The sequence below is a fragment of the Paroedura picta genome, chromosome 1 (assembly GCF_049243985.1).
Source record: "Paroedura picta isolate Pp20150507F chromosome 1, Ppicta_v3.0, whole genome shotgun sequence".
NCBI lineage: Eukaryota > Metazoa > Chordata > Lepidosauria > Squamata > Gekkonidae > Paroedura > Paroedura picta.
In genome coordinates this window covers 149,702,079-149,727,431 of record NC_135369.1, presented here as the reverse complement: position 1 = coordinate 149,727,431, position 25,353 = coordinate 149,702,079, and the positions used below count along the sequence as shown (strand labels likewise).

At 43.7% G+C, this 25,353-nt stretch overlaps 1 protein-coding gene across 12 annotated transcripts in view; it reads left to right on the top strand.

The window, feature by feature from the left end:
* The window catches only part of PRIM2 (DNA primase subunit 2), a 118,180-nt gene that overhangs the window by 46,492 nt on the left and 46,335 nt on the right, over positions 1-25,353 (top strand). For 9 of the 12 annotated variants that reach the window (XM_077307954.1, XM_077308009.1, XM_077307991.1 and 6 more), the window contains one exon: positions 8,050-8,160. The exons of 1 other annotated variant lie outside the window; for it this stretch is intronic. In XM_077307954.1, coding sequence (XP_077164069.1) covers positions 8,050-8,160 — 111 coding nt within the window. Of the gene's footprint in view, positions 1-8,049; positions 8,161-16,786; positions 17,583-25,353 lie in introns of those variants that run through there. 2 more of the 12 variants (XM_077308019.1, XM_077308029.1) reach the window with 2 other exon arrangements.

The following is a 25,353-nucleotide window of genomic DNA, read 5'->3' as shown; positions in this document are numbered from 1 at the left end:
CACTTGATGCTACTCATCTTATATTGTAGGATTTTGTGGGGTTTCTTTATTCTTACCATCTTTTCCTTCTTGATCTGCGATTATAAACTTAGCTAGCTCTATCCTCAGTGGCAGTACTGCAACCATGTGCTGAAGATATTGAAGAGCCATGTGTTGAAGAGCCAGCTTGGTGTAGTGGTTAGGAGTGTGGACTCCTAATCTGGCAAGTTGGGTTTGATTCCCCACTCCTCCCCCACATGCAGCCAACTGGGTGACCTTGAAATTGCCACAGCACTGATAAAGCAGTTCTGACCGAGCAGTAATATCAGGACTCTCTCAGCCTCACCTACCTCACAAGGTGTCTGTTGTGGGGAGAGGAAAGGGAAGGCAATTGTAAGCCGCTTTGAGACTCCTTCGGGTAGAGAAAAGTGGCATATAAGAGCCAACTCTTCTTCATATTCCATTTCTACTTAAAACTTCAAGAATCATTGTGTTCAGCTTTTCAGAACTATGTGTTTCTGTAATCTGTTTCACAGTAAGTGTGTGGAGGACAATTTTTTCATCTGAACTGTGGGGCATACTATTAATATGAATCTTTCATGATAAGTAGCATATTCAACTTCCCAAGAAATGAGCTCACCCATAACCACCTGCTTAATGCCATCACATTCTGGATGCAAGGAGAGAAGAATCATCTCAAATATATCAAACGTTATTGGCAGTTCATTGCCCAAACCTTTATGATTAAAACCTTTTGAAAGCCTAAATTGTGTAATGATTTAAAAGGTCTCTCATTCACTGTTGCTGAATCAAGGCTAGCATCAAGCAAATTAATCTTTTCTCATTTCATTTTTACCTTGCTATTGAATATAGAATCTAGGGAAGATTACTTTAAGTGCAGATTCAATGTTTTTGTGAAGAGGGCCAAAATAATACTTAACGGGAAGGCCTTCTTTAACTTTGAGGTTACTTCCTTTGAGTAAGAACCATCTTGATGCCATTCCTCAATTTGCCATTAAAACTTGCATGAGATAATATAAGCAGCAGCCTTGCTGGATCAGTTCCATCTAGTCTAGTATTCTAATGCAGTAGCCAAGCAGATAGCCTTAGAAATCCTACAATCAGGGTAAGGAGCCCAAGACCTCACAGTATTGTTGCTCCCCAGCATTAATATTAGAGGCTTGTAGCTGTAGTAGTCATAATAAGTGGGAGGACCTATTAGGAGTTGTGGAGGTGGAAGTAGGGGTATCTCATTTCTCTATTACCACTCAACCTTTTGCTTTACTTTTTTGCTACCTATTCACCCACTTTTTTTCCTGTTGCCACCCCCCCAACTAATCTTCAGATTTCCCTTCTTACCTTACCTTGCTCCTCTCTGTCCAGTTTTAGCTCACCCCCCTTCTATGATTTACATTTGGAATTCTGTATTTCTTTGTCCTCCCTCATGCTGACCCAAACTGAAGCTTGGAAGCCCTGACAAAGTTGGTTGGTAACTTACTAACCATCTCCAAAATGGCCAGCAGAAACAGTATTTGCTTCTTTAAGAAAAATGCCACTGAAATCTCATTAAATCAGTGGCGTTCTTCTTTTAAGAAATAGATGTCTTGTATGTCTAATAGCTACCCATGGTCCCCATCTGCAGATATCTAAATCCATGCACTGGGCCACACAAGGACTAAAGAGATTTTTCTGAACACTGGGGGTATATCCCAAGTGTGCAGAAAAATTTGAGCTCCCCCCAATAGTAGGGGTTTTAAAGAATGCATCTACTTGATTCAACCCAGCAGGTCAGGAATCACACTTGGAGGTTCAACTAAGATCAGAATTGTGACCACCGCCGCTATATGTTATATGTAACTTTTGTTGATGTTAATTGGGGTTTTTATGGGGATTTTATGGTGTTTTAACTATTTATGTTGTAAACCGCCCTGAGACCTATTGGAATAGGGCGGTCTAAAAATTAAATAATAATAATAATAATAATAACAACAACAACAACAACAACCCAGGAGCTGCACTGAGCCTGGCAGCAGAGATGCAGCAGAAGCCCCATTGTGCCCAGTGGTGGAGGCACAGCAGTTTGGGAACAATGCTGGGCCCGGTGTTGGCAGTACAGCTGTTTGGGATATGCATTGGGCAGCAGCACAGCATGGCAGCAGGGCATGGGCCCAGCAGCAGCACAGCATGGGGTATGTGATTTCCCCTCCTGTACCTCCCATCCCGTCCTCCCCAGCAGCCTACTGCTAACCCACTGGAAGGTAGTTGGAGAGAGCAGTAAGTGTGTGTGTGTAGGTTGGAAGAAAGCAAGGGTATGTGTGTGTGTGTGTGGGGGGGGAGTGTTCTATCTTGATTAGGCTCTTCCTCTCTGGTGATGGTGGAGGAAAATGCCATCAAGTCACAGCTGACTTATGGTGACCTCACTGGGTTTCAAGGCAAAAGATGCCTTCACTTGCATCATGACCCTTGCATTCCTTGGACGTCCCCCATCCAAATACCAGCCAGGGCTGACCCTACTTTGCTTCCAGGATCTGATGACATTGGGCTTGCTTGAGCTGTTCTTGTTAGAGTTACTGTTCCTTTCTACCTTGTCCTTCAGTAACTCTGTGGTGGCCCTGTACTGGTGGAATAATTTATCATAGGTTACTCATGGCCTGTGGCATGCCCTGCAAGGCCTTGATAGCTGCTGCAAGACTTGTAAGACAGAAATCTTTCAATAGGGTTTTAATTAGTCATTGTGTTACATCTTATTATTAATGAGTTGTTTTCCCAGATCATTTTACTTTTGTGTTTTTGGATGCAGGGCGGCCATATTCAGTAAGAGATTTATGTAGTTAGTTTGAAATTGTGTTCTATATTATTATTATAATTGCTTTTAAGGCTGTTTATTAAATGGTATTTTTCTTTGATGGAAGCTATCCCAAGCCTTGTTTGCTGAGGGAATTGTGGGGTATAAATCTGATAAATAAATGCCTCTAGGCTCCAATGTGTTACTCTGTCTATCATATGTTCTACTCTGAATTATGCCAGCTAACTTTCAACTGAATTTGCCAGTGCTTCAATACTTAATATCTGTGCTGTAAGAAACTTCAGCAAGTGTATCTAGGAAGTTAGCTTTGTTATTTTTATGTGCTTTGAACTCTCACCAGAAGTGTATTGCTTTCAAAACTTTTTCTTCTTCTTGCTACTGCCTTTGCCTTAAGCCAGCAACTAGTGGCTGCTGCCTCCTCTGCCACCACCCACCTGTTGCAATGGCGGATCTCTGCTTGTCCTCTCTCTGCCTCTTCCCTCTCTCTGCTGCCTCCCCCCCCCCCCACACACAGCCTGCAGCAGGTCCACACACAACCACTGCAGCAGCAGCCTAAAAGGGGTGGAAGAGCTTGCTGTGCCAAGGCCAGGCAAGTCATAGCTGCTTGTGGGTTGCTGCCACTGTGGATGTATGTGAGCCCCGCTGCGATATGCAGAGGTAGCAGCAGTAGCAGCAGAGGTGGCAAGAAGACCAGTAGAGACTCTGTTGGAGCAGGGTGGCAGTGGTGACTGGTGACTGGCCTAAGATGATTGTGGTGGCAAGGATATGGGGAAGGGGGGCTGTCTTCTCTGCTCACTCCTTTCTTTCTCTCCCCACTGTGCCATGTCACTTACATAATGACTTCCATTGCATTTCCCCCTGGAAGCCACTAAAGATGTTTCCACATCAGTAAAGCTTATTTAGGTTTATGTTGTTTGTTTACTATGGTTCTGACCCAGGGTAATCTCAGTTACATTATCTTGGGTGTGGCGCCATTTAAGAAAGGAGGAGAAATACTAGATTATAGAAGTATTTTAATAAAAGAAGTTTCCAAGTGTGTAAATTTGTTTGAATGCAACACTTGAACCATATTAATTTGTTATAGTTGTCTAGGGTGAATTAACAACCCAGCTACACTTTTTTTCTCTTTGGCAGAGTATGTAGGGAAGTGACTGTTCAAGTTTTTCGACTTAAGACATTGTCACCTACACATTTGTAAACTGTGTTCCTAAAGTACATCTACTTACAATTTTCTTTCTGTTAACCAAGAAGTCCGTAGGATACAGAAGAATCCCTGAAATATTTTCAGGCTTACATTTGGGCTACTTTCTTTTTGAGAGCTCATAAAGTATTTGAGAGGATATTTTTTAATGTTGAAATATTGTATCATGAAAACTTTCCCCCCAGGTACTCCCAGATACAAAAAAATTTGAATTATTTATTTCCCACTGTTTGTGAAAGTGTGTTTTCAGGCTCTTGGCTGTTCAGGTATTGTGAAGCAGAATGTCAGTTGCCATACTAAACAATTTTGGTGGGATATTTTCTACCCCAAAACATACTGGAACTTGGCTGGGAGTATGAAGGTATGCCAGAATGAAGTTTGTAATGTCCCCCCTCCTCCCATAATGTGGTAGCATTAGTGACCTTTACTGATTCATTCCTGCATATTATTTTGATATTTAATTTCAACTAGTTTTAGACTGTCGGACAAGTGAAAGTTTTTTTATGGTATATAAAGGAAATATAGCGCTTTTCCTTCTTACATTTTATCCTCTCCACATTGTGAGGCAGGTTAGGCTTTGGATGACTGGCTAGCAATCACCTAGTGAACATTTATTGTGATGTGTTGGGAGTTCCATGTCTCAGCATTTTGTTGTTGTTAGAAACTTTCTAGGCCCTGTGGATACCTGATTCTGACTGGGATAGTGTTGGGAGGATAGAAAGCTCCCCTTCCCCTGGTATAATTTCACAAAGAACTAGTTGTCCTGTTGCATTAGCATAAATAACACGGGGCCATTTTTGATGGAAGGGAAATAAAGCACCTCCTCTTTGAGCCCCTCCTGATCCAAATCAGATCCCCCGTGCCCCATTACTTTTTTTTTTAAGCTGTGTGCTTTGTGCACAGAACTCCCAGAGTATTGCATAACCAAGCCCTAAGTGGGAATTTGAATGTGGCTGTCCTAGTCGGAGATGCCAGTCATAACTACGCTGGCATCTTTGGCTTGCAAACCCACTTCAAATGGAACAACTTTTCTGTTGTATATCTGTATATCGCAGTTTAAACCTTCTCTTCCCAATACTGCTCCCTCTTTGACTTTGTTATGCTCACCTTCCTTAGGTTAACTTTGTAACCTTTAGCACACAGACTTTATTACAAGTATTTAACATGCAATTGACATTTAAGTATCTCTTGGATGAGATTGAAAAAAGAGGGAATAGCTTCATTAAACGGATTCAGAATTCTGATCAAATATATTTTGTTCATTGAGTTTTCTTTAGCCAAGTCAATTTTGTTTTAAATCAAAATTCACTTAAAGAATGGATGTTTCTACACTTTTATATCATCCTATTTCTATTCTAATGTCATGCAAATGGAAGTACTTCAGTTATATTTTACACTACATTGGTTCACTGATTTACTAGTACATTGTGTACTTGATCTGACTGAATGCAAAAATATTAGAGCTGATATGGGAGGTGCGCGAGTGATTTTTCTCCTTTCATTTTCAAGGCTTTCTATTATTGAAAGAAGCTTTATAGGAGGCTTTGTATGCTTGAAACCTACCTGCAGCATATCAACTTAAATGGCAAAATTAATTTCAGTGTTGCAATCCATCATCCTTTGCACCCATCTCCTCCTCTTCCGACTTTAATATGCAAAATATAAAGTACAATGCTTATGTATATTTTGCCATATTAGTTCTTAATATTAGATCCAAAATGTTAATGGGGGAACTTTTATAATTTTTCTGCTTCAGAATTCCGGCAGCCATTAGGGTTTGCTCCCTAAAGTGGTAATGTGCCTTTGTAACATTGTTTCAGTAATGTAAGTATCATCTTTACATCTAAAGCTGACTATGGGCCAACTGCAGATCCTTAAATTTGGTGACTAGGGCTATGTCTTGACAGCAGCACTGGCTTGACCTCATCCATCATCATCGTGGAAGATTTGTGAAAGATGGAGGAGGAAGGGAGGTGGTCATGTCAGGCAGGCAGGCAAAGGCCTTGGTGGTACTTAAGGGCCAGTGAGCCTACTACTGAGACCACGATCCCCACCGGTATAGATAATAAATTGAAGACCTTTTAGGCAAGGTGATAATTATAAATGGCATATTATATTACCAGTAGGGGGAGTAAGAATTACTAAAAGTTAATAAACTATTGAGGAAGATGGTTGTATCCAAAAAGGAGGTATACCGGATCTTGTTCTATCATGATTAAAAATTGAATAAACTTTTGCCATAGCATCCAGCTTGATATTTCTTCACTTGTCAGGATGGGACTCAGGGGCAGGTCATCTGCATTGATTGATGCACATCCACATCCTCTGGACCATCCTTTGGTCCACATCCTCCCACACTAACTGGGGGGTGTATCACAGCCTGTATCCTCCTTTGAAGGAACTTGTATATCCATACCTGAATGGAGGATGTGGACCAAAGAACTTTTTCAGCTGTGGGCAGGGACCAACATATCTAGGGTATGGCTTTTCATTTGGCCCCTCTCCCTCCCCTAGTGGCATTTCTTCATATTATAGAATCATAGAGTTTGAAAGGACCATATAGGACATATAGTCCATTCCCCTGCTCAATGCAGGATCAACCTACAGCATCCCTGGCAAGTATCTGTCCAGCAGCTATAATTTTCCAAATTTAAACCTGCAACCATTGTCCTTTGGTTGTTAGACCTTACAGGGAAGTCAGTATCATTTGTTTACCCTCTCAGTGGTCAGTCCTAATCCACTTCCCTTCATCTCATAGAGATGAGCCATCTAAAATCAGGGACAATCTAGTTGGCTTTCTTGCAGGATTTAGTTTAAAAACTGGTTTGCCACCTTTTTGTTTTAAAGAACGACCACCTGGTTTCTTTTCAGGACAAGTAGATGACAACCTGGTTTCTTCTCAGGACAAGTAGATGACAACCTGGTTTCTTCTCAGGACAACAAGATCTGGTATACTCTTTTTAATAGTATCCCAGTGTCTAACAAACTTAAATCCTTCCTTTCTACACCATCTTCTCATCCATAGATCGAGACCCCTAATTTGTGCCTATCTAGCTGTTCAGGAATAGACAGCAACCCATCTATCTACATGCCTAAGGATTAAATCATCAGTTACCAAGAACCCCCCTTCCTCTCCACCCAGGGATGGTTCCTTGGTGCAAAAGGTTACAAGTTCACTAACTGTAAAAGGCTTCCTTCTGAGGGAACATTCTCCCTTTCCTCAGCATTGTGCTGTTTCCCCCTGCCCTTCATGCTCCTTGACAGTTCCAGGGCTGCCATTCTCAGAGTGGTACACATCTAACAAGTCCCCAAGAATCTTATCCATGTGCCTAGCTGACTTGAAAGTGTGAACTCATTCCCTGAGAACCAGGAACTCCTTGCACCAAGCCCTCACCCATGGCTGGCTGGCAGATGGTTATACTATTGCACTCAGTGCAATACACTGGATAGCCCCCAACCCCATGCTGGTATTCTGCTTTTAGAATTATTTTTTAAAATCTTTTTAAAATATAAATTTCCTATTTATATTTATGTAGATCTGTTTGTGGAAACTGTGTTTACCATTTTAGTGATGTGGAAGGCCTAGTGCCCAGGCCTTTTCACCCTACTGCTGAATTCACTTGTCTGCTAAACTTGCTTGCTTATTCCCTTGCCCCAGACACTTTTTCACTGGAGCTGGAATACGTTGGTACTGGAGTGAGGCTTGTTACCTCACAGAGCTTGCTACTTATTAATGTGATCATCTTATAATTTTACAGTGATATAGTGGCATCATTTTCTTTTACCTTCATTTTTTAACTGTTGTTGATATTTGTACTATGACTTGGTTGTATAACTCAAGACCTTAGTCCGAGGGAGCTTATTATTAATAAAGGAAAGTATAGGATTAAAAAGAAGATGGAAAACTTTTCTTTTTAGACCTAGTCTAAAGTCTGTGTACTTGTCTTGAAAGAGAATGCTTATTGGTAGATTAGGTCTCAGCAAAGCAGTGGGTTTGAGGCAGTTTGTGGTGGAGAGGCTGTCATTTACATTTTAAATTACCCTTCTGCTTTTATCGATGTAGGTATTCTACCTTGCCCACAGAGAAAGTTTCCCAGTGCTTGGGTCTTCCTCTGAAAGTATTCTTACAGCTAAAGTATGCAGAATGAGAGTTGATTTCCCCTTGTCCTTGAAGGTGAGAATGATTTCCTCAATGCAAACTAAAGTTTCTTACTTGATTATGGAGGCTGATTATTTATTTGAAACAGATATACCACACCTCTAAGTGTTAGATATACCACATCTCACAGCTCCTTCCATTAGACATGAGGAGGTATATATTTCTCTAGATATCCCATAGAAATCCTCCCAACTCAAGAAATCTTGTGTTCTTTTCCTGACTTATGGGAATGGTGCAAATAATTTATATTATGACTTCTGGATGGTCAGTCTCCATATCACGTTAGCTAATAAAAGGGCATCCTGAAATGTGAAACATCATACCTAACGTACTACTAGTGTCTTCCTTGTTAATAATAATATGGCCATTATATATTTTGGAAATTGAATTCTTTTAAGCACTGTGTAACCACTAAGCAAGGAATGTTACAGATTAAATGTATAGTAAAGCTGGCTTATGAATGGTATCTTTTATTATCTGATGTTTAATGGAAAGAAAATGTTAATTTAGGGTAATGAAATAGGCCTCCAAGTGTGGTGGATGAGTAGACCATTAGGTTAATTAGAATGAGGATATGTATCACTGCTTTAGTGGAACTATCATTTTGAAGGAGACAGTTTCATTTAGTGCTTGAATAGTGAAATTTAGAATGTCTTTCTCCCAAACTGGATTTACGACACACAAGACCAAGATAAATGGCAAGGGCAATTCAAATTTCTATTCATTTACTTTTACCTGTCTACCATCACTTGTCAGTCTTGACTGCTTGTCACATAAAGGTGAAGATTTATCTAGCCTTATTTAAATCAATTAAATGTAAATTGTGTTCCTTGACTGTCCATCAGAGAAGCAGCAAGTTCAATACAAGAAGTGTTAAACTTGTGACAAACGATATAGAGGGAAATTCTGATACCTTACAGTTGCTGTCTCAGTCTGTAGCATGTCAAGCATATTGAAGAGAAATGAGTTGTTTGATTTACAATTAAAAATATTCATTGTTTGGCTTTGGGGAACTACTGTAAATACTGAAATAGAAGAAGAAATGGAGGTGATGAGAATAACTATTTGAGAAAAGAAGATAGAGAAATATAAACAGTCATAAAAGACTAAGCAAGCTTTCTTAAATTTTGAGTGACTGGGTTAGTGACATGGGATCATGTCTCTGGAATCTGCAGATGACTATTATAGCTACTGACTGTAACAGCTTCTACAGCTATCGAGCTCTATTCCTGTCTGCATAAAGCACTGTTCATCTTACTTCTTATTGTGCAGCCCCACATTGGGACTGCCCCTGTGAAGGCTGGGCATGGACACTTTCTAGCTTAAAAACTCCAAAGACAGGGCACCCTGCCCCTTTTGGAGCTGTCTATGTGTGGGGTTACCACCCAATGCATAATGTGTTCTAATAGTGGGACCCTCTTCCATCAGTTCTGTTTTTGCCACCACAAGGATAGGAAGCTTTCTAGCTTGCTCTGTTGATATTTGTTGTCATTGTGGATAAATCAGACTCTGCTTTGTCCTTATGATAATTGTTTTTCACATTTTGCAAATCTATCTTATGGAGGCAAGTCCCAGCACAAGGAGGACTCTCCTTATCTGTTATGCTTTTGGCCCCTTGTCATGGCATCCAAGGCTCTGTTCAAGAAACATTCTAAATGTGGAAGGAAAATGAGACAGAGTGATAAGCATGAGCTCTGCCTCCTGTACTTAGGAGAGGCCCACAATGTAATTGCTTTTGCAATCTGCTAGCACTTTACCCTGAAGACTCAGTTGGATGGGGTCCCTAGGTTAAAAACTGAGCGTTGGAAGGAGGTGTTGTCTTCCTTGGCTCCATCCACAGCAGCGGTCCGCAAGCTTTCGCTTGCTGCGGACCGCTGCGGTGTAGTGGAAGGAGAGGGCGGCCCGGGGGCCCGCACACGAGCGGCAGCCCTAGCGCAAATGCGCATGTGCGGACTGCCGTGCACGCGCGTTTGCGCCCCGGTAGGGGCGCAAACGCGCGTGCGCAGCAGTCCGCGCATGCGAGTTTGCGCCGCCGCCATGCCGGCAGCCGCGGCTCTCCCTCCCGGCCCCTCCGGGCCGCGAGGAAATCGGCCGCTAAAGCGGCCGATTAGCTTGCGGCTCAGCAAGCTTCTCTTCCCTCCCCTCCCGAAGCGTGAAGCTTGCCGGGCCGCAAGCTTCTCGCTTTGGGGGGGGAGGGAAGAAGGAGCCGCGGCCCGCGGGTTGGGGACCACTGATCCAGAGTGATTCTGAGTTTGAGTCCGACTGTTTCCGTTCTGCTTCCTTCAGCTCGAACTACTGAATTCCATCGGGATACTCATAAGTCCTTTTGATATCTATAGGTCCAACTATCAGAATAGCTTTTATCACTTCCAAAAGTGCCACTTCAGTTGCCCCAGAGACAGAATCTAGGCATCTGCACTCACCTTCTCCAGAACCTTTGACCAAAGTCCAATTGCATTCAGAATCTCCTATGAAGAAGCAATAACAACAACAACAACAACAACAACAATAAATCAAAGCACAGTGAGGAGATTGAGCTCACGTCCAAGTTGGCATACATGAAACCTAAGGGTCCAGAGCCAGACCAGGAAGTTATCCTGGTTCCCTGTATAACCCATCTCCTCAATAATCCTTTTTTGCCATGGTTCCCCAATATATTTGTGAAACAGCCTGGGGGGTGGCCAAGTTGGAATAGGGCCAAGTTGGAATAGGGCCAATAAGGGTAACCCTGATTAGCCCAGCCCCTGCAGCTCCCGCCCTCCATCCCTGGACTCTAGCCTCTTTGCTCTAAGACGCGCCTCAGTGCCTGGAGCCAGCAGCAGGTCAGGGGAGAGGGCCCTGGGCAAAGGGTCGTGGTGAAGGGTCTGCTAACGAGGGCCTCTTGGCCCACTAGGCTGGGCCTGCTAACAAGGACCCCTTGGCCTGCTAGACTAGGCCTACTAATGAGGACCTCTTGTCCTGCTGGCTGGGCCTGCTAACGAGGGCCTCTTGGCCTGCTAGGCTGGGTCTGCTAATGAGGGCCTCCCGGCCTGCTGACTGCCTGCTAAGGAGCTCTGTCCCAGGCCTGCTAACAAGCTGCCCAGCCCCCATCCACCCCACTTGATCCGGCTGCGAGCTGCCGCCCAAAGCCACCTTACACTATCTGGCCGGGGACCAGGGGAGGGGACCCTTTCAAGGCCCGTTCTTAGGAACGGGCTTTGAAGCTAGTTTTTGGATATTTCAAAAGGAGCATCATCCCAAGGGTCAGACATGACCCGGTGCTTGCACAGGGGATACCTTTACCTTATTAATACTGTAGGTGATCCAGCAACTCCTAGCGAAGACTTCATTTTCTATGGAAAACAGATGCTGAAAATCAGTGGCTCCATTTTAGAGAACCATCTAAAGGACAGAATTTTGAATTGACTCTATTCCAACACTTGAGGGTTAGTTGCTTTTCCAAACTTGAAGTGCCTGTGTGGCCTCACTGTTCCAATCTGACAGAAACCAGCCTTCATGCAAGCTACACCTCACAAGTTCAAGAATTTATACAGAGTAAAACAGGATTTCCTGTCCATTCATTCACCAGCGTTTTCATAGGTCATGGAAGACATGCCCAGTCCCCTTCCTTGTTGCAGTCTTTATCACACATGGCCTTTCTCCATTCAGAATCCTAAAATTCCCCCAGCATAGCCTTGTTGATGGTTGAAGGAGGCTTCCTTCTCTCTATTCATCAATGGAAAAGCTCAATGAATCCATCCTAAACTAACCATCTACAGCAGTGGTCCCCAACCACCGGGCTCCCTCTCCCCGCCCCCCCGCACAGTGAGAAATTTCCCAGGCCGCAAGCAAATTGGCCGCCAAAGCGCAAGCGCGAATGCGTGGCGCCCGGATCGCCCTCCCCCCCACCGGTCCGCAGCCTGAAAATGGTTGCGGACCACTGGTCTACAGAATGAAAAATTTCCTCCATCTAGATCATTATTTTCTGCTCTGACAGAGAAGCAGTTTTTCCGGGCTCTGAGAGATATTTCCCAGCCCTGCTACCGAAGGTCCTTTAAGTAAAGATGAGGATACTGAATCTTCTAAACATGAAGCCTATGTTTTACCACTGAACTATGTCCCTTACACCCACAGGATGTGCTCTGTTTTGAGCATTTGTCCTCCGTTGAGCTAGTTTAAACAAATAGTACTGGATAATAATGGATTTCAGTGCAAATAAAAATGATGTAAATGAATACTAAAACATTTTATAATCTCTGCTGATGCCCTTGTATGTCTTTATGTCTATTTGATTTTAATCTTTAACATAATTTAAGCTAAAGGGCTTTGCATTTTCGAGGGTGAAGAAGGAATCCTCTAGCAATTTATGTCTTCTCAACACTGCTATAGCAGTTAACCTAAATCTAAGGTAGGCTTATGAGCCTCTTGTGGTGCAGAGTGGTAAGGCAGCAGAAATGCTGTCTGAAGCTGTCTGTCCATGAGGCTGGGAGTTCAATCCCAGCAGCCGGCTCAAAGTTGACTCAGCCTTCCATCCTTCCGAGGTCGGTAAAATGAGTACCCAGCTTGCTGGGGGGTAAATGGTAATGACTGGGGAAGGCACTGGCAAACCACCCCGTGTTGAGTCTGCCATGAAAACGCTAGAGGGCGTCACCCCAAGGGTCAGACATGACCTGATGCTTGCACAGGGGATACCTTTACCTTTACCTTTAAGGTAGGCTTAAAGGATTTAATTAAGAGCAGAGTGATTTCTCTGTCCTGGAGAGCACTCTCTACTCATATGTATCAATGCCCATTGTTCAGCCAGTTTAATAGTTGATTCATACACCCTGCGTTACTAAATAGGCCTTGATAGTATGATTGGCTAAGACAGGAGGGAGGAAAGATAGACACATCTATATATTTTGGGGTAGTTTTGAGTGAGCCCACTCTTTGGGCAAGAGAGCCTCAGTGGTGAAGTATCACAATGACAAAACTTTCATAAAAAGAAGACACTTAGTGGGTTAAGCACTTGACCCATATTGTGTTAACACAGGAGAAGTACTAGTTATAAATGAAGGGCACTCAACCTGTTTTCATCTGGATGAACACACTACAAAATAAGATTTAAAATACCAGGTAGAAAGCCATCAGGAGTTGTGGACCTATCCAGTGTATTGCATGGAGTGTCATATGTATGATTATCTGCCTGCTGGACAGAAGCTGTTGGTGTGTGCTTGTTGGTAGGTGCTCTTTGCCCTCAAGGAACAAGTTTGTTTTCTTGAGGCAAAGGTAGTTCAGCTGGAGAAGCTCTGAGAGGCAGAGAGGATAGTTAACAAGGTCTTCATGGATGAGACAGCGGCATCCTAATTCTGGGGGGATGGCTCCTTGCCAGTCATGGATAACGACAGCCTTGTGATCTCTTAGAAGGGACCTTCTTTCTTGGTGGATGGACAGATTTTCTCTTGTGTTAGGGATATGTCTCTGAAGGGAGAGGAGTTTGTCATAGTGGGAGACTCGATCATTAGAAATATAGATATCTGGGTTTGTGACAGGGATGTAGACTGCACAGTGTACTGCCTGCCTGGTGTGAAGTCTGAGATCACTTGTCAGCTAGATAGCTAGTACTGTGGATGAGTCAGTGTTTGTGGTGCATGTTGGCACTGATGATGTGGAAGAGTGTCATCATGAGGTTCTGGAAGCATCATTTATGCTGCTTGGTTAGAGACTAACCTTCAAAGTAGCTTTTGACACCTAGGGCCAGCAAGACAAGCACAGACTCAATGTATGGATGAAATGATTATGTAGGGAGGTGGGCTTTAGATTTATTAGACACTGGGAACATTTTAGGACAAGTGACACCTGTCCTAAAAGAATGGGCTTCACTTGAACCAGAATGGAACCAGGCTGCTAGCACATAATGTAAAAAGTTGGCAGAGTGGCTTTTAAACTGAACCTGGGGATTAAGCCAACAGGAGTTGAGAATCATCTGGCTTGGGAAGATTGGTTTCAAAAGGACAAAGGAAAATACTTCCAGTTGTGCAAATGGGGATTGAGGGAATAAGGAAAGAGAAGTAAAAGTAATGCACGATAGCTAGTCAAAGAGGCCAAACAGCTGGAGTGCGAAAGGGCCACATCAGAGATGTCTAGAGAGAAACACAGTGTGAAGGTGTTCCTACACAAAGGACAGAATCCTCTGATTATAAATGGGGGAAGTCAAGTGTTTGGTTTTAAGGGAAAACATAGATATAGTGAGCATAACAGTAAGTAGGTAGAAGGGAGAGAACCTTAAGATGCAGTCATCCCTGGGTACAAACTCTGTTGAAAAGGGAAGGATGTACTGGAGGAGATGTTGCTATGCATATCAAGGAAAGCATAGCATCTAATAAACTAGAAACCTTAGTAAGGGCTGACTCCTCCACAGAATCACTGTGGGAAACAATAACAGGCCCCCCAAATATTTTAGGGCTGGGGATGTACTGTTGGCTTTCAACAGAATTTCTCAGGATGATCTTGAGATAGGAAATGATAACAAGGAAGCATCCAAAGGAGAGGGATGTGTAATAATGGGTGACTTTTAACTAACTTCACATTGACTGGATAAATGCATGTTCCAGTCTTGCTAAAAAGGTAAAATTTCTAGATACACTAAATGACTGTTCAATAGAACAGTTGCTCATAGAACTGACCATAAGGGAAGCAATCCTGGACTTACTCCTAGGTGGTGCTATTCAGTCCCTAGTGTGAATCATTGTAGTTGAACCAACTGGAAACAGTGATCAAAATGGTATCAGGTTTAATTTAATATACATGTATGTGGATAAGTGCCAAAGAAATCTGGTAGAATAAAAGAAGTTGGAAGAAACAATCAATACGATAAAATATTTTGAAAAGGCTTGGGTAACTCAAAACCTTAATCCTAGGTCTCAGTTAGAATGCATACCACAGGCCAGAAAAAGAAGAACATAGTGTAGGAGGTCAGGAAAAGAAGAACAAAGCATGGTGGGGGAAGCTATTAGTTGCAAAAGGCTTTCTTCAGAAACTGGAAGTCTTACCCAAATTAGGGAAACAAAAGCCAGCACAAACTTACAGGAAATTTAAGCAGACAATTAGGGATACCATAGAGGATTTTGAAGAACGTATTGCTAAAAGCATAAGGACCGACAATAAGGAATTCTTTAAATACATTTGGAGCAGAAAACCAGCTAAGGAAGTAATTGGACAATTGGATGACATTGGAATTGAAGCAGATCTAAAGGAAGATAGTGATTGCTAAGAACCTCAATTTTTCTCATCTATCTTCACTGCTGAAGCTGTAAGGCAAATACCTATTTCTGAATTAATGTTTTCAGAAGGGAAGGGTATGGAGGTGACAACTAGAGGGGGCAAGGGAGGAAGTTCTAGAATTATTAAACAAAATGCAAACTAACAAATCACCGGGATTGAGTCTTTTGAGAACTCAAATGTAAAATTGTTGATCTTCTAAGCCCTGACCATATCCTTAAAATCAGACTTTGTATCACTGCACAGGAGTATGGCTAACGTAACTGCCATTTTAAAAAAAAGTAACCAAGGTGAATCAGGAAATTACAGGCCAATTAGTTTAATGGCTGTTCCAGGTAAATTGATGAAAAGTGTTATTAAAGATCAAATTGTTGAGCATTTTTAATTCAGCAGGCTAAGCCTTGCTGAATAAAAATCCGCATGGCTTTGGCAATGCCAAACCTTATCTCACTAATATTTTAGATTTCTTTGAAAGTGTCTATAAACATGTAAATAGGAATGAGCTGGTAGACATTATTTATTGAACTTCCAAAAGGCTTCTGACATTGTCTATCACCAAAGACTGTTGAAGCAACTTCAGAGACATGGAATAGGAAGACAAATCCACTTATGAATTTGAAATTGGCTGAAAGCCAGGAAGTAGCAAATAGGAATAAATGGTCAGTTCTTGCAGTTGAAGGATGTGATCAGCTGGATCCCATAGAGTCCTGTATTGGGACCAGTGTTTTTCAACTGGTTCATAAATGTCCGGAGGTGGCCAGATTTATAGATGCCAAATTCTTTGGGGATGATTAAGACAAAAACAGATTGCAAACAGCTCCAAAAGGACCTGTTCAAACTTGAGTAATAGGCATTAAAATGGTAACTGTCATGCCCACCACAGCTAAGCCACCAGCCCTGGCACCAGGGGCCGCTCCAGAGGTGGCTGCTAACCTGGATCAGCCTGGGTCAAGCAGTCTCCTGGAGCCACCAGGAGACCCAACCAGTGTGGCCCTGGATAATGAGCAGCCTAGCGCAAGCCAGCTAGAGTCCCAGCTGTGCGTCTCAGTGTGCATAAAGGCCCGGAACAAGACCCCACCTAGCCTTGAGGGGGAGCAGCTCTGGCACCACTAGGCCAAGAACCTCACAAGCCTCAGACGTTCGCCAGAGCAACAACAACAGCAGTGTCGATTGACCTTTACAGCTGTTAGAAGATTGGCACACTTAGCAGCTCTCTGTCAAGGTAGATGGGGCCCAGCTGCAACTCCTTCCAAGGTAGATGGGGCCCAGCTGCAACTAGCTCCAACTGCAGGCCCTCTGGCTGAGGGCTGCTCTACCCTATTCTGCGTATTTCTGCATATAGGACCTGAAGACATGATCCTTCATGGAAATAATGTGTGCGTTTCCCTGCCTGTCTTCCCAGACAACTCGTTCCAGTTTGCCCTGGTGAAGCTCTGCTCTTTTGACTCCCAGATCCAGACCCTTGGCTTGGCTTTTGACTATGCTTCCAGCTCCAGACAGTCAGCTCAACTTCTGACCATGCTACAGCTCTTGACTCTTATCTCAACTTCTGACTCCTGATTCCAGTTTGGCTTTTGGCTGTGTCCCGGGCTTTCAACCCTAGCTCAGCTTGAGTTTACTCCCAGCCCTGCCTGCTGTGTACACTGTCTCCCATGGCTCCCAACCTCTTGGGCTGGACTAGCCCTCTCTCTCACGTGGGGCGTACGGGCGGAGGACGGGGGCCGCCATGGTATACGTGGCCATCCGAAGACAGCACCACCTCGAGCCCTATGCGCGGTGCCTGGCGGCTCGCAACGCTCAAAACCCGCACACGTTCCCGGAGTACCTGGCTGCGGCGGTGAAGGAGGCCGCCCATGAGTGCCAGCAGCAGGGAGAGCGGCAGGCGGGGACGCTGTCGGGCCATGCCTGCTGGCTGCGGGAGTGCACGGTGCCGTTCGCTCTGTGGAAGGACCGCTGTCGGGCCTACCAGCAGTTCTTACAGCTGTGAGCTGGTCGGGAGCGGCCACGTGAACAGCATCAAGTGGACCACGCAGAGGCTATCTGCCCTCGCAACGCCGCAGCCGCGCCAAAGGGCGGCGGCCAACAGAGACAGCACGGCACTTCCTGGACAAGTAACACTGGAAAGCCTGGAGGGCACAGACGGACTGGGCGATATGGGGACATTGAACACTGAACACAGAAAGGGGGGTGACGGGTGACGGGGAAGGGGGTGTGGAAGTAGAGACACTCTGTACAGAGCATGCGCAACACGGCGGAATGTTGATGCCACACATTGTAAATAGGTAGGATGGTTTTCAATAAATGGGTTTGGGGGAATGGGAAGGGGGGGATGGGCGGGGCGGTGGGCCAGAGGGGCCGGCCCCGCCAAGACGTCCCCCTGACCCTAACCCTGGTCTCTGGCTAGCCGTCTCTCTCTCTCTCTCTCTCTCTCTCTCTCTCTCTCTCTCTCTCTGCTGTCATAGTGCTCTTATACCAATCTGTGGTGAAAATGCACTTGGAATACTATGTACAGTTTAATTAATTATATTTATATATGCTGCCCTCCCTTGTGGCTCAGGAAGGTTTACATAGACGGTAGGAATAAGGCCCATCCGATTGGCCCGTCCGATTCCCGCCCTGCTGACAAGGAAGCAACTGCGAGCCGCGCAGAGTGCGGCTCGCAGTTGCTTCTTTGCCGGCGGCCTGATGTGTCGGGAGGCGCTTTGCGCCTCCGACGCTTCAGGCCGCCGCCAAGGGAGCACCTGCCAGCTGCGCTGCGCGCGACTGCCGGGGGCTCCCTTGCCTAGCGCCTACTGTCTTTATTTTACAGCAGGCTTGATTACTAGTAATACTATAATACAGGGTCATACACTGAAGCTGAAGGGTGGGAGATTCAGGACAGTTAAAAGGAAGTATTTCTTCATGCAGTGTATAATTTGTGGAACTCATAGCCACAGGATGTGGTCAGAGCTACCACCTTGGAAGGCTTTAAAATGGGTGTGGACATACTCGCGCATGACTGGCTTCTAATTGTGATGGACTCCCTCCAGTCCCAGAGGTAGTATGCTTTTTAAATCAGTTGCGGAAGAGCAAAGGCAGGATGATGATGTTATTGTCTTCCGATTTGTGGGCTTCCTTGAAGTACCTGGTAGACTGCTATGTGAACAGAATGGTGGACTAGATAGGCCTTTGGTCTGATCCAATATGGCTGTTCTTATGTCTACCCAGATATTGTTACCCTGTTTTTGCTACAAGGAGCTCTGGGTTCTATGTTTCACCCTCTCAATTTTGCTGTCATAATACCTCCATGTGTTATGTTGGGCTGAAACAAAGTAACTGGCCCAAGTACACCCAGTGAATTTCATGGCAGAATCAGGGATAGGTTTCTTATTTTTGCAACTTGGTTGCTGCCGTACCTGTAAGATAAGAGTTAAATTCAAGAGTATTGTTGAATGTTACAAATCTGCCGAAGATTGTATAGCACTTAAATATAATCACATCTTTGCTAAGATTGTTTATTATGAGTACTGTAATGTGTTAAAGATCAAAAGCCCCCCCCCCCCCCAATCACTCAGCATTGAAATGTCAACTGTTTAGTTATGGCATTCTGCTAGAATGCAAACACTGGTTTATTATTGATTTCCCCGGCTGCACATTTGTATTGTGACATTTGGCTACAGCATTAGCAAAATGGTTGTTTCTTGATCTGGTGATTGAGTAAGTGTAACCTCCTTGAAATCAGGTGTTAACTAATGCACAAAAGGATATTTTTACATATCACATGTGTGTGTTTCTGTGTGTTTTAGGGGTAGGAGAACCAAGATACTGAGAGCAGTTTCCTTTAGCTTAAAATTGGTATTGAATTTAGTTTGTAGATGCTTAAGCAATAAATATGAAGCCACAAAATTACTAATATTGTTTTGTGTTCATTTTTAAAACTATGGGCTTTCTAATAGTCTTTTTAAAGCATGTTTAGAGTCTCAAGTAAAGTTTCGATTTTCTTGTCTGTCTATAAAGCCTATTACCTTCCAGTGTCATCTTCTAATCTGAGGAATAAGTAAAGACCTCTTTTCTCCCTTAAGGGGAGGAGCACAGGAAATCAGTAGGTGTTGTAGAAGTAAGCTTTAAAAAAAGAAGTGATTTGGCCAAAGGTAGATTGGATTTTTATGTGCTTTTGTTCTCAGGAAACAATAGCCTTGTTCCACTTTGAACAGTAGTCCATATATATCTTCCACACTTAGTTAGCCATGTCACATTGTTTTTGCTGTTGAATTGCTTATCAACGGATGTATTATAGGAGGTCTCTTTTTATAAAAGGATTAAACAGGGTATAGCAGGGAAAAAAGACCCAGAGAATAGGCTATAGAGAGGATGGATGAATGTGAGGCAGGGCAAGGTTCAGCATCCCTTGCATGTGTGTTCCTTTTGGCACTTTAAATCTTTTCCTCAGCATTTACTTTGTGATTAGGACATACAGATGTCTAAAGATGGCAGTCTACCACTCTCCTTTGCAATTTCAGTACAGCACTCTGTTTACAACACTCAGTTATGCAGCTGCTATGACACTTCACTTTTCCAGAGTCCCTGATTAGAATTCATTCCATCTCCCCAGTGTCTCAGTCGTTTCTTTAAGCAGACTTATACAGTGATGGGATGCTTTGCAAGTTCTAGACAGCATCCAAGGTCACAGTACTGAAGCCCGACAGCAGGAAGAGTAACATACTGCAAGACAGCAATGGTGCTTCACTAAATATAATCTGAATTAGTTCACTGAGGCTTTACTAATTGGGGCATAAACTACATAAAATTACTAAATTGTTATCCACCCTCCCCCCCCCAATCTTTAACCGCTCCATGGGAGTGGCATAAATAAAACAGTAAGGGCCCTTGAAGTGGGCCCAGTCCGGGATGGGGAAGAGAGCCCATTGGGAGTGAGAAGCGGGGGGCCCAATTGCCCAATTGGGAAGCGCCTCCTAACCCGCCCACCCCCCAATGTCAGCCGCCTTCCCCCTACTGCCGCCATTGCCAGGCTGCCCCCCCCCCCCACGACAACAGGTAGCCACCCGGCCAGGGCAGCCTGGTGGAGGCTTCAGGGTGGCCAAAGGAGCCGGCTGAAAATACACCGGGGCGATCGGGCGGGAGTGGGGTGGGAGAGAGGCTTCAGGGCGGCCCTGAAGCCGCGGGATTGACTGGGAGGGCGGAGGGGGGAAATTCTCCTAGCACCCGCTGTATTTTCCCTAAACTTCTTAACTTCTTAGTACTACATAAAGTTAATGAATGGATTTCTTCTCAGTTGCCCCTACGTTTATGTATTTTTCATACGGCATGTGTGGTGTAGCCAGGAGAGATCCAAGGATTGTCTGCCAGCCGGGCAAAGGATGTTTGGAGGTGGCTTGCCATTGCCTGCCTCCACATCATGACCCCTCCACATCATGACACATCATGACCCACATCATGGAAGAACTCTATCCAAATCCTTGGAGGTCTCCCATCCAAATACTAGCAAGCCCATGTAACATGAGGATCATCAAGAATCTTCAAGGATTCTTTAGGGAGTACTCTGCTTATTGCCATCTAGGGCCTCTCTGCACTATTCCTGGGACAGCTTCTATTGATGAGCTAAAAGAAGTCACTAGCCAGATAACAGAGGTATAGACAAAGGGTATAAAAATGATGAAAAATGTAAGTTGAACCTGCCGCACATGCACGTTTGCACCACTGGCATGCCGGCAGCCGCGCTACCCTCCCCCACACACAGAAAGAAGCTTGCTGTGCCACAAGCTAATCGGCTGCTTTGGCGGCTGATTTGCTCATGGCCTGGCGAGTTTCTCGCTGCGGGGGTGGGTGGGGAGAGGGAGCCGCGGCCCGGTACAGAGGCCTTCGCAGCCTGGCACCGGGCTGTGGCCAGGTGGTTGGGGACCACTGTTGTAAAGGATCCTGTTATCCACAGGAGTGAGAGTCACTCTTTATGTAAAAGCATGCATGTTGATTGACTGTTAATTACAGTTCTAAGGGAAAACATAGAGCAAATAAGCATAGGAAACAAATACATGCAAAGATAACAGAAGCCATAATAGATCCTCAAAAATTAAATTTCTAACACATCTACTAGCCTCACTAAGAAAAAAGGTCTGATCTATGTGTTAAAATGTCTTCAAAAGTTCCCAATCCTTTGATTGTATTAATAGAGGGAAATGTACCTGCTAATTCCAGGGCTCTAAATTCATATGGGAAATAGAGAAGGTTTCTCCCTGAAAGTCTCAAAACAAAGAGGCAGCAGAATGACTGGGATACAGCTATGTAATCAGAATGGGGATATCAGTCTTCCCTGCACAGCCTGGCTCCTTTTGAAGGATGCAGATCAGAAAAGAATGTCTTCTCAAAGAGTAGGATAAACAAAATAATTTTATGATGATAAAGGAAACTAAGTAATAAGCCATGAATCTACATTCTTAGGTTGGCTACCTGAAACATGGCTTACTGTAGAAGTCAGTTTGGAGTTGGTGGAGAGATGAAAGATGATAACAAACTAGCCTTGGCAACAATTCTGCTTGGGTGGTGAAGAATGATCAGAAATAATTTAATGTTCGTATGTGATATAAGATTATACATAGGTGTGACATCCTCTTTATTTTGGGGGTTAATTGTGACGTAAATTCCCCTTCAATGGATTTTAAAATAATGTGATCCAGTCATTATTTTGATGGATATATTAATGTGAGTTTGTTATTGTGAGGAATGATAAGCGCTCGCAGCCTCCAGGTAGGACCTGGAGATCCCCCAGAATGACAGGTCATCTACAGATTATTGAGATCAGTTCCCCTGCAGAAAACAGATGCTTTGTGGACAGACTATGTGACATTTTGCCCCACTGAGGTTTCTGTCCAACCTAGACTCCATCTTCAACCTGCATTTGGCAACCCTATCCCCCACCCCTTGCTGTTTGCCAGGAGGGAACTGGCAATACTAGGAATGATGAATTATTTGTAAATGTAACTGAAGAACAGGAGGCAGTATGACAAAAGAACAACTGGATTTGTTTACTTTCTTAGTGAGGTTTGAACACGCATATTTGAAACAGCTGCTGCTTGAATATTACTACAATAACATTTGACTGAGGCAAAACTTTTTTTGTTAGATAATTACTGATACAAAAAGGGTTTAAATACAAGATAACCCAAATCCCTCCAGAGCTTAAATTCCCTTTCAGTCTTGACTGACAACTGTTTCAGTCTACCAGCATCTGACAACTCTCATGTTAGTTCTTCAAATCAGCCAGATCTCACAGTCTCAGCAGTACTGGGATCTCCAGTCTAGTAATTATTATTTTATTTATATGACGGCTTCTCCATGACACAGGGCAGTTCACAGAGTTTAAAATACACACATATATACATATACATATAAAATATAACATTCCAGTAAAATTAAAGTTATAATTTAAAATAAATTGTGCCTGTTCTATCTTAGCTTGATACAACTTCAGTGGATTCTGCTTGAGCCAATCCACCATGGCCTTCAAACATCTGGCCAAGGATTCTGGGGGTGAGGCCCATCATCAGATATAACTGGGTATTATCCTCATATTGATAATACTCAAGTCTGGATGCAGATTGCTAGGTGCTATTTCCATCAGGGAAGGAGTACGGGTCTTACTTTCGTATTTCATGATTCTCCTCAATCCGTTCACCCAGCTTAACTGAACTTAATTATTTTAACTCCCACTCTTAACTTACACTCTCAACTAGGGTTGTGTGTTGTTGTTGTTATGTGCGAAGTCGTGTCCGACCCATCGCGACCCCATGGACAATGATCCTCCAGGCCTTCCTGTCCTCTACCATTCCCCGGAGACCATTTAAGTTTGCACCAACTGCTTCAGTGACTCCATCCAGCCACCTCATTCTCTGTCGTCCCCTTCTTCTTTTGCCCTCGATCTCTCCCAGCATTAGGCTCTTCTCCAGGGAGTCCTTCCTTCTCATGAGGTGGCCAAAATATTTGAGTTTCATCTTCAGGATCTGGCCTTCTAAAGAGCAGTCAGGGCTGATCTCCTCTAGGACTGACTGGTTTGTTCGCCTTGCAGTCCAAGGGACTCGCAAGAGTCTTCTCCAGCACCAGAGTTCAAAAGCCTCAATTCTTTGACGCTCGGCCTTCCTTATGGTCCAACTTTCACAGCCATACATTGCAACTGGGAAGACCATAGCCTTGACTAAACGCACTTTTGTTGGCAGGGTGATGTCTCTGCTTTTTAGGATGCTGTCTAGATTTGCCATAGCTTTCCTCCCCAGGAGCAAGCGTCTTTTAATTTCTTTGCTGCAGTCCCCATCTGCAGTGATCTTGGAGCCCAGGAAAATAAAATCTGTCACTATCTCCATTTCTTCCCCTTCTATTTGCCAGGAATTGAGAGGACCGGATGCCATGATCTTTGTTTTCTTGATGTTGAGTTTCAAGCCAACTTTGGCACTCTCCTCCTTCACCCGCATCAACAGGCTCTTTAGTTCCTCTTCACTTTCTGCCATTAGAGTGGTATCATCTGCATATCTGAGGTTGTTGATATTTCTCCCTGCAATCTTGATCCCAATTTGTGACTCCTCTAATCCCGCATTTCTCATGATGTGCTCTGCATACAAGTTAAATAGGCAAGGCGACAGTATACAGCCTTGCCGAACTCCTTTCTCAATTTTGAACCAGTCAGTGATTCCATGTTCAGTTCTCACTGTTGCTTCTTGACCTGCATATAAATTTCTCAAGAGACAAATAAGATGCTCTGGTATTCCCATCTCTTTAAGAACTTGCCACAATTTGTTGTGCTCCACACAATCAAAGGCTTTAGCATAGTCAATGAAGCAGAAGTAGACGTTCTTCTGGTACTCCCTAGTTTTCTCCATGATCCAGCGTATGTTGGCAATTTGATCTCTAGTTCCTCTGCCTCTTCGAAATCCTGCCTGTACTTCTGGAAGTTCTCGGTCCACATATTGCTGGAGCCTAGCTTGTAGGATTTTGAGCATAACTTTGCTAGCATGAGAAATTAGTGCGATGGTGCGGTAGTTTGAACATTCTTTGGCATTGCCCTTCTTTGGGATTGGAATGTAAACTGACCTTTTCCAATCCTGTGGCCATTGTTGAGTTTTCCAAATTTGCTGGCATATTGAGTGTAGCACTTTTACTGCATCGTCCTTTAAGATTTTGAATAGTTCAACTGGAATGCTGTCACTACCACTAGCTTTATTGTTGCTCAGACTTCCTAAGGCCCATTTGACTTCACATTCCAGGATGTCTGGCTCCAGGTCAGTAACTACCCCATTGTGGTCATCAGGGATGTTAAGCTCGCTCTTGTATAGTTCTTCTGTATAATTTTGCCACCTTTGTTTGATCTCTTCTGCTTCTGTGAGGTCCCTACCATTTTGGTCCCTTATCATACCCATCTTTGCATGAAACGTTCTCTTCATATCTCCAATTTTCTTGAAAAGATCTCTGGTCCTCCCCATTCTATTGTTTTCTTCTATTTGTTTGCACTGTTCATTTAAGAAGGCATTCTTATCTCTTCTAGCTTTTCTCTGGAATTCTGCATTCAATTGGGTGTATCTTTCTCTTTCTCCCTTGCCTTTCACTTCCCTTCTTTCCTTAGCTATTTGTAAAGCTTCCTCAGACAGCCATTTTGATTTCTTGCATTTCTTTTTCTTTGGGATGGTTTTAGTTGCTACCTCTTGTACAATGTTGCGAACCTCCGTCCATAGTTCTTCAGGCACTCTGTCTATCAGATCTAATTCCTTAAATCTATTTGTCACCTCCACTGTGTATTCGTCAGGGATATGATTTAGTTCATACCTGAGTGGCCTAGTGCTTTTCCCTACTTTCTTCAATTTAAGCCTAAATTTTGCAACAAGAAGCTCATGATCTGAACCACAATCAGCTCCTGGTCTTGTTTTTATTGACTGGATAGAACTTTTCCATCTTTGGCTGCAGAGCACATAGTCAATCTGATTTCTGTGT